A 10,002-nucleotide genomic window follows, 5' to 3' on the forward strand; every position below is an offset into this window, starting at 1 on the left:
GACAATCATGCATAAAAGCCAGGCTAGCTGATGGTGGAGAAAGAAGTCACAAACCCAGATAAGCAAATGAATCATACAGTCTCAGATTAGAAACAAGCCCTAGTATAACAGTATAGTTTTAATGAACTCAGATATTACAATGTGTATCCATTAGTGTACATACACGCATAGCTCTCTCTGCCTGATGGATAGGCTAAGCACAGCTCGGGGGCAATAAACCCATGCAAGAAGCTGTTGGTTTCTAGGCACCACTGTCTTAGGAAGGAGGGCTCCTTGGAGCAGCTCATTCCAGGGCTGGAACAGAAGAAAGAAGCACAAGATAAGACTGTAACATTCTAGTGTTTAAGAGCAAAAGTATTCAAGAGCTGAGAGACCTTAGCTTGATGCAAGCCAGTGGTCTCAGCCCCTGACCCCAGGATTAGGAGGACTTCAAGTTCAATTCCAACCAGGGTGACAACGTGCCTCAGAAAAATAAAGTTTACATTCAAATAAATCAAAGTGTAGTTTCAAGTTACAGTTTAAAACTGTGTCAAGAATGACTCTGAAACTGAATGATACTATTTCATGTGTGTCTTCAGCAGAAAGCACGAACATGTTGAACATGTTCTGTGAGGGGGACCAATTTGAAAGAAGTACACAAATAGATAAAGCAGGCTCAAAATAAGTTCTTGAACATAGAAAGTGTTTAATAACAGCACACTTAAGTTACACATCTGAAGATCCAACAGTCCCACAAGAAGGCTTGCATCAGGAGATCAGCACAGGACGCCTCTCACAGGAGAAGGAGCAGGGTATGCCTAGAGCTGGTGTGATGGGATAGTCTGGTTGAGAGTAGGTGATTGGAAAGAAAAGTGGTTTTTAAGTTCAAAATATGTGTACAGATGATCGGCAATGGCTAGAAAAACCGAACTATTATATTTTTAGCCAGTCTTTCCAATTCAGCCCCCTGTTCTGCATTATCCATTAACGGGCACAGACCCCAGCACACCATTTCACCATTAAAGCATGTGCTTTTCATACAACTCTGACAGTGGAACTGCTCTAGTTACAGCTGCAACTTTTCTAGGACATAATTTCACTTTGTTTAAGCAAGAATTCATTAAAGAAGCTATAAATAACCTTTAAATATTTAGCCGTGAATAGAGGGTGGACTGGGGTTGATGGCTTATTTTAGTACTGATGCGGAATGCTTTTTAAAAGCTACATTTTAGCATGCATCAAGCTAATGATCAACACTTGCACTGTAATGGTCAACCTGAGAATGAATGTCTCTTTAAGGAGTTTGGCTATAAGTAAATTTTTTGTTTTTTTACTGGTAGCAAAGCATTCTTGAAGAATGAAAATGTGAGGGAGATTGAAACGTAAAACAAACAAAAAAAGTCCTGTGCTTTAAAAAAATTTTAAAGCATCTAGACAAACTTTTCTCCCCCAAAAGATAGTGCCAATGAAAGCTGTATTTATGGGGAGAGGAGGTGCTTGTGGAACTTTAAAAATTTGAAAATCTGTGGTGTGGCCTGTATAGCATATACACAAATCAAAGACATTTCATACACAATTCTAAACCAGGAAGTTCACAACATTTTAGAAATCAAGTTTCATAAAAATTTTACTTCCAAAAAAAAAAAAAAAAAAAGTTGTACAAAATATTCTTCTTCTAGTCAAATTTTCCCAAAGGGTTTGTGTAGCTTTTTGCCTTAAAGATTACAGTATGACATTCAAAGGAAGATTTTTTCAAAGAACCATACAGCTGTGAAACCTACAAGAAATGTAGATTTTTTTTAAAAGTGCCTTTAAAATGTAAAAGCAAGTAATATAATTGTTGAATCTATTTGAGATTTTAAAGTGTCTTTAACATGGTCCATATGGAAAGCACATCACAGCTGGTACAAAACTGCCTGTGTTTAGTTGAAAACACACAAACAATATATGACAGGATTCTTTGAAAAGTAACTCAAAATGCTATTCCTGCATCCTAAGGCCAATTAGACAGTAGTCACAGAATTAACGAAGCCAGCAGAACATTACAGCATTCAAACATTTACTTTGACTTTCCCAATGCCACTGATAAAGGTGAGAGAGCCCTGCCCAGCCAAGCAGGACACCTTCCCAACTCCATGACCGAATCTGCCACGTGTCCTAAAGTGCAGCTGGAGCTGCAGGTGGAGCCCATGCCCTCTAGCTTCTCTGCTGCAATCGGGCAGCTCTGAACCTTGACACCCTCTTTGCAGGTTGCTCCGATGATTCTGATGGAACTTCTTTTCGCTCTGGAATGGTGGGGAGGGCATGATGAGCAATGGCTGAGTGTGCTGTTAGGGAGGATGATAAAAATTCTTTTTCTATTACAGTTCCAGAAAAAGCCTGTAAGACAAACATGTATATGGTGTTAAATATAACTAAGACGCACACAAAAATCTTTACCCTTCATTACCAAGTCCTTTTTTTTAAACTAAAGTAACAAGAACTTTGGATAATAAACATCAAAATACTAATGGTTCAAAGAAACCAGGTAATACTATGTTTCTTAATTGCACCATCAAATCCAAAACACAAGCAGAACATGGTGGCCCATGCCTTTAACCTAAGCATTCACGAGGCAGAGGCAGGTAGATCTCTGTGAATTCAAAGCCAGCTTGATCTACAGAGGGAGTTCCAGAGCTATATAGAGAAACCCTTTCTAAAAACCAAAAACAAAAAGAAAAAAATGTAAAATAATAATAATAATAATAATAATAACGTAAAGTGTCTCTTTTGTCCGGGAACACGAAAAAACATGTGACAAGTAAAAAGTCCCCCAAACACACACTCCCTCCTCTCCAGCTCTCTGTGAAACATCACCAAGCACAGAACGACAGGGCCTAAGAGGCGGGCTCCCTCCCTCCCTTCCCTGCCGTCTGACAGTCAGAAGCTTAGTCTTACCATTGCTGACATCATTTCTCTGGGGGGCTTATTTATTCAAGATCTTTATTGCACTTTGCCCCTGTAAAAACTAAAAAACTGGAGGTGCTAAGACTAATGTGAATCAAAACAGCTTTAAAATTCTAGGACAATCAATCCAGTGGTACAAATCAGATGTGTCACCCAAACCAAAAAAAGCTTTTATGTGGCCAAGTGTTTGTGGGACTCCATCTAAGCAAAGCCAAGCATGTTCAACTGAAATGAACTAAATGACATACATATCACCATCATGTCTTGATGTGTCTTTTTATATCAAAAAAATGAAGACCACAGAGTCACTTTTTAAAATCTACCTAATATTTGTAACCTCTCCCCTCCTCAGAACTTAAACATAAACTGAGAACTTTAAAATGTAAAGAACAAGCCTGTGAGATATGAAACTGGGAACTAAGACACATACCTCAGACACTCCTGAGGGCAAAGGTTTCTTGGGGTGGTTCTCGTGGAGTTCATCCCAACTGCTCCCGCCGGCCTCCTCGGAGCTGGTGCTCCGCAGGCGCCCCCGCCGGTCCTCCACATCCGCAGTGCTGCCCTCACTTGTGTCACTGCACACACTGTTCTCTCGGCTGCGAGACTTGAGGATCGACTTCCGAGGAACGTATTCTCCATTCACAACATCCACGAAGACTCTACAGCATTCAAAAAACAGAACTCCATTTTAAGGGCTCATAACTGTGAATTAACCTACAACTTGTTTTTTTGAGACACTTGTTTGAGACAGGGTCTCCTGCAACCCAGGCTCACTCTTCACCCCTGGTTCTGTCACCCCCACCTCCCATTCAGTTTCCTTGCTAAAATTGTCTTCTCTAAATGTCACATTCAGAGTACATTTACAACTTCACTTTACTACCTTATGTTACTTTCAAAGCTGAATTTTGGACCCAATAAAATACAGCATGTTATTTATATGTCCCAGGTGAGAAGAGCTTGATTTGCCAAAAACATTTTTATACACCTACTTCAAAACACCAGGAATTTTCACCAGTTTGTAAATATGGGTGATAAAATGGTAAACATTTCAAACTGGACAGTGTAACTGCGCCCTGCTATGACAGGTGAATATGGGACAAACTTAGGACAGTTGTGACAGACAAGTTCGACAAAGAATACCAGCTTCCAACTCTTGAGTGACATATGAAGAGGACAAAGGAAGAAGCACCCAGTACCCAGGCCGTTCAGAAGGCCGGGCTGTGTGGCACAAGGGCTATCAATCTCTCAGTGGAGCCTGCAGGCTTTGTTGGGAAGCTCCACGTCAGCCAGCCTCCTGCGAACCAGAAAGGAAGGAAAGGTCTGCAGGCACCAAGACCATCACTTACCTGTAAATATCAGCAGGACTCCTGATCGCAGGCAGCTCATGGGTAGCATGACTGCCAGCACCACTCTTTCGTTTTCGTTTGGCTTCCTCTTTCTTCTCACTGAACTTTAAAGTGGTATTCTTTCCAGTATTTATTCGAACCTAAAATTAATTCACAAGGAGAAAAAAAATAAGAAACTTTCAAAAAAATCTAGTTCCACAGTAAAAGAAATAAATCACACAGTTATCAGCAAGAGATTCTGCTGAAACTTTTTGGCACTGAAATTACGTACATGATCAAGTCTGACTCATCTGTCACATTCCCACAACACTGCATCTTCCTCAACAGCCGAGTCCATCACCACTGTCTTTACTACTGTATGCAAAGCAAAATACATTTCAACTAAAGTCTACACTAACTATAAACTTTGCCTGGCCTTCATCTTACATGCATCTGTGACTTAATCCATGTGCTGCTAGCCTGAGTCACAAGTGCAGTAGCAGATAATGCTCAACTGTGTAAACTGCTTAAATACTTAAAAAGTTAAATGTGCTCAAGACAGTAAGCTACTCTTCTGTGACGATCCAGCATTTATACCACACTCTTTCCGCAACAGTCCTTCTAACCGTGTTTGCACGTCTGCCTTTATCTAAATAAAAATAAGAAAAAGCCTTAAAAAAAAAAGGAAGGGTCAGGCATGGTGGTGCACGCCTTTAATCCCAGCACTCGGGAGGCAGAGGCAGGCGGATTTCTGAGTTTGAGGCCAGCATGGTCTACAAAGTGAGTTCCAGGACAGCCAGGGCTATACAGAGAAACCCTGTCTCAAAAAAAAAAAAAAAAAAAAAAAAGGAAGGAGAGGAGGGAAGGAGGGAAGGAGGGAGGGAGGGAGGGAGGGAGGGAGGGAGAGAGGGAGGGAGAGAGAGAGAGAGAGAGAGAGAGAAACCAGCAATTCTTCAATTTCAACTGTTCCCCCCCCAAAAAAAATTCCAAAGACCCTTTAGCTTAATGTGTTAGAATTAATAAAAAAAAAATACATGTAATTATTTTACTTTCTAAAAGGGTAGGGATAACTAAATCATAAGAAATAATAAGTAAACGTTTAGATGCCTCCTTATAGAGGCCCTTGGTCCTGTAAATGTTCTATGCCCCAATATAGGGGAATGCCAGGACCAGGAAGAAAGAGTGGGTGGGCTGGGGAGAAGGGGGATGGGATAGGGGGGTTTCAGAGGGGAAACCAAGAAAAGGGACAACATTTGAAATGTAAATAAAGAAAATATCTAATTTAAAAAAAAAAAAAGAAAAAAGGAAAAAATGTCTCCTTCCACAATAATCAGGCATTGCAGATTGCCCTACTGACCAGCAGGGAGCCTGTTTGCTGCTGACCCGCTCTGCCTTATAGCCCCTCAGACTCCCTAAAACATACACCCAAGCCCCTCAGCACAGCACACAAGGAAGGAAGAGGGTAGGGTAGACTGATGGTAGCTCACCCTTTACCCACAACTAGTCAACTTTTGCCCATTTTAAATACTCCTACAATTAGGTATGGAAGAATAGAAGCTTTGGCTGCTAAGCAAAGTTTGAAAGCAGTGGATCACAAGAACTCTACAGTCACATCAGCTCCAAAATCTAAAACTCTAAACCCATTCTTACACAGCTCTATTTAATTTGTCAAAAAAAAAAAAAAAGGACCCATTTTTTACCCCTCAACCCAATGTCTCCTTGCTGCTCAGGGTAACAGTACTCACCTGACACCTGCTAACAACCTGGCTCCCCTTGCCCCAAAATACCCTTGTCTTGAAGGCATTTTCAGATTTGAAAGCAAACCAAAAGAGAGCCCTGGAATAAGGGCAGGTGAACCACAGTCACTGCAGTCAAGAGTGCATTTAGTGGGCCTTCTGAGAATGACAGACTATCATCACTAACTGATTATTGTTTTTCTTTTAAGGTGCAGCAGTTGGATAAGAGGAAAATGTGCTTTTCCTGTTTGATAGTATTAACAATCTTAGTCAATGTTAATGTTTTTTCTAAAATACAGCATGGATGACATTTAATGACTACAAAGTTAGAAGTATACAAACCCTTTTAGGTTCAACAGTATGAGAGAAATATATTGTTGGTATAGGATTATCTGCTGAAATAGCATGGTCACTTTCATTATCGTCATCGTCATCGTCATCATCATCTTCATCATCATCATCATCATCATCATCATCATCATCATCTTTGTTGCTGTGGTAAGAATTTGAGCCATTCACTGAATAGTTCAGACTATTGATTTGACCATTAGGGAGTCCTGCATTTCCAGTATGCCTTTTACAGCTGCTGGGGGCAGAGGAGTCTGTCACTGGAGACACCACATTCACACCTGTGTCTTCACCTTCCTTTTCCTCCTCAGAAGACACCGTGTCTTCTCCATTTGCAATCACAGTATCAGGTTTACTAGATGACGAAAGAAATATGAATAAGATAAAAAAATACAGACAATAGAAACAGCAGCTCTTACAAATCCCAGCAGACTGCAGCTACTCAAAACATAAGAACACACAGGACACACGGATATTTTCATCTCTGAACATTGGCCAGATGTAGCATTAATACAATCTAAGAAATTTGGTAGGCATGATGGTTCTCATTTTTAATCCCAGGTCTCAGGAGGCAGGAAGATCTATGCGTTCAAGGTCAGCTTTATCTACAGAGCAGCACAAGTTCCAGGACAGCCAGGGCTACACAGAGAAACCTGTCTCAAAAAAAAAAAAAAAAAGACATGAACACCTGCGCGCGTGTGCACGTACGCGCGCACACATACATACACACACACACACACACACACACACACACACACACGTTAAAAAATAAAAAGAAAAAGAAATTTCTAAGAAGGTACCTCCTTTATTTCCTGAGACCACTCTTACCTGCTACACAAGAGTTCTAAGCTCATGCACTCTTTCTCCCCACCGCCATCCTCCTTCTCTCTTTTAAGTTCCAACCTGTAAATCTATAATAAAGCTTCTCTCCAAAACTAAGAAAGAAATTTTTAAAAATAGATGTCCTATTTTTAAGACCAGAAATTCATCCCCCATACCCACAAACCATGATATACTATTATTTTCTAATTTTGACCTCAGAAATTTGTGTAACATGGACTGGGATTTTGTAAGATAAAAGATTTCTGCATGTACATATGAATGTATATTTACACACAAATGTACACTTATCACGCTTCATTCCATAAAGGATCTGAAGACCTTACAAAAATAACCAAACTATAAATGCAACAGAACTGAAATGACATCATGCAAAAATAGAGGGGATCATGACTAAGACTCTTAAATCCAGCACGGGTTTTTAAAAAATGAAATAGCTAGAAACAATGAAAAATATGAAATAATTACATCAAGACATAGGTGAAGTGGTAGGGGAAATTCTTCTGCATTTTATGTCCTACTTTTCACAACTGTTACAAATGGCACATCACTTAAGCAAAATAATCTAGGGACTTTGCACGAGCCAACTTCATACTGCACTCTGACAATTGTGAGTGAGTGCTAAGGCCTGTCTCAGATAGCAGTCTGGTGTCGCTTCTCATACACAGAACCACCAGACCACATTATAAATTGCCTGCTCAATAAACAGAAAGTTTGTAAATGAATACAAGGACAAACATTTTCAGTATCAAATTTAAATTCAAAGCCATTTTTTTAACAAGTCATTGGAGCATAGAGCATTATCCCGAAAACAGTATAAAATTGTATCATTTAAAATTTGTTATTTAAAAGTGGTGGCCATGGCACTGTAGAATGCTTTTCTTGCAGGATAGAGGCATTAGTTCAATCCCCAGTTCCTCAAAAAACAAACTTTGGTCACTTTTAAGTTTTGTTGTTGTTGCTGTTATTGTTGTTGTTAGTATCAATGCAATCACTGACTATCAAGTATAATTTTACATATATACACATATATACACATATATATACATATATACACATATACATATATATATACATATATATACATATTATATTATGCGAGATCTGAGTAACATGGAGATTGTGATTTTCAGTGTAGGTATTTATACAGAAGGAAATATCCTACAAAAATGTTTACATAAGGGCATGCTGATCCTTCTACAGTTTTCTGCAATTTCTTCAATGAGAACACACCATCTTATGAGGAAAGATACATATTCCCTTGGAAAGCTAATCTGCAATTAAGCACCTTTCAAGTTCACCCAGCAGCTCTTCTTGTCTCTCCAGCTCCTCAAGTCGAGCCCACAGTTCATCAGCATCAAACGTATCCTTGGGTTTTACACCATTTTCAAAATTTGCTTCGAAAATATCTGAAGTTTTTGGTTTGGAATGAGGTTTGTGAGCAATTCGTTGTTTTCCTATTTAAAAAGAAAATGCCATGACTGTTAGTCTACATGAGACTCCGTCTTTTGGGAAAAGTGTTGAGAAAGACATGTCCCTTCACAAGTGCTGCTCAGCTTCCTGAACCTGCTCAGTCACCCTGTTCAAAGAGCAGTCACTGTAGCAGTCCTATGAGCTCTAGGACCTCAACATCACAGAAGCACAAAGTCACAATGCACACTGGCTACCATGCGGAACTCCACCCGAGTAATATCCACTCACCACCCAAACTCAAGAGAATCCAGTTATGAGAGTGATATAAAACGTCCTGCCATGGGATACTTCAAACCCTAAGGCACCGCCAAGAATGCATACCCCAGGAGGAATTGATAGAGGCTAATCTCTGGAAAGTTCTATTATAATTTTATATATGAACAATACTCTCTTTTAAATTGCTTTATTTTATTTGCAACTGTCATGTGGTGGCAGGAGATAGATCAAATATGAACGCAAAACTATCTGCTTTTCATTTAAAAACAGATTTTTCTTAATAAAGCAAATTGAAGTTTTGAAGGCAGTAATGAGAAGTCTAAAGTACTATCCATTATGAGATTTCGTTCTACCAGATAACCTCAACCCTATCTATCTTATGTTCAAATTCCCATCTCAAATAACAAATAAACCTTTATGTAAAATGTGACACATATCTAGAAATTTTCCTCTTTTTCTTTCTTTTCCTTAAAAAAAAAAAAAAAAAAAAAAAAAAAAAGACAGGGTCTCACTGTGTAGCTCTGGCTGTCCTGGGACACATCTACATGTAGACTAGGCTGGCCTCCAGCTCACAGACCCACCCTGCCTGCACTTCACGGGTGCTGCTGGGATGAACCTGACTGACCTGAAGGTTTCTAAATTTAAAAACATTGAAATTATATGTAATTGACTCATTCTTTGGGCAGTACTAACTCTACAGTGGTAACAAGTTTAAGTTGTAGACTTTCAGCACACATAATTCTTCACTGGTCACTCCAAACAAAACCCTTGTCCTTCTGTGCCCTGATATCTGCTTCCTCTATTTCATTCACTTCATGACATCTGTGATGCTTTAGTACAAGCACTATGACTAGAATGTGGTTATTGTTGGTCTTTCCTTTTAACTGGTGTGAACTTGAAAAATAGATGTTAGAAAAAAAAAAGGAAAGTAAAATAGATGTTAGAAATATTCTGCCAGGCAGTGGTGACACAGTCTTTAATAACAGCACTTAGGAGGCAGAGGTAGGCAGATAGTTTGAGGTTTATACAAAAAATTTCAGGACAGGCAAGGCTATACAGAGAAACCCAGTCTTGAGCCCCTACCCCCACACACACTCCCAAAAAATAAGTGTTCTACAGTTGTGAATTACAAATCTCTT

The 10,002-nt window shown here is 39.4% G+C and overlaps 1 protein-coding gene across 1 annotated transcript in view; it reads right to left on the bottom strand.

Annotated features, from left to right (window-relative positions):
* Positions 1 to 664: 664 nt before the first annotated feature.
* Uri1 (URI1 prefoldin like chaperone) overlaps positions 665 to 10,002 on the bottom strand; it is a 61,451-nt gene continuing 52,113 nt past the window's right edge. The window contains exons 7-11 of the mRNA XM_021196656.2: positions 8,463 to 8,631; positions 6,329 to 6,689; positions 4,272 to 4,411; positions 3,356 to 3,584; positions 665 to 2,358 (exon numbers count right to left, since the gene is read on the bottom strand). Coding sequence (XP_021052315.1) covers positions 2,176 to 2,358; positions 3,356 to 3,584; positions 4,272 to 4,411; positions 6,329 to 6,689; positions 8,463 to 8,631 — 1,082 coding nt within the window. The 3' untranslated portion in view covers positions 665 to 2,175. The remainder of the gene's footprint in view (positions 2,359 to 3,355; positions 3,585 to 4,271; positions 4,412 to 6,328; positions 6,690 to 8,462; positions 8,632 to 10,002) is intronic.

Source organism: Mus pahari, chromosome 1, assembly GCF_900095145.1.
Source record: "Mus pahari chromosome 1, PAHARI_EIJ_v1.1, whole genome shotgun sequence".
In the NCBI taxonomy this organism is placed as follows: Eukaryota; Metazoa; Chordata; class Mammalia; order Rodentia; family Muridae; genus Mus; species Mus pahari.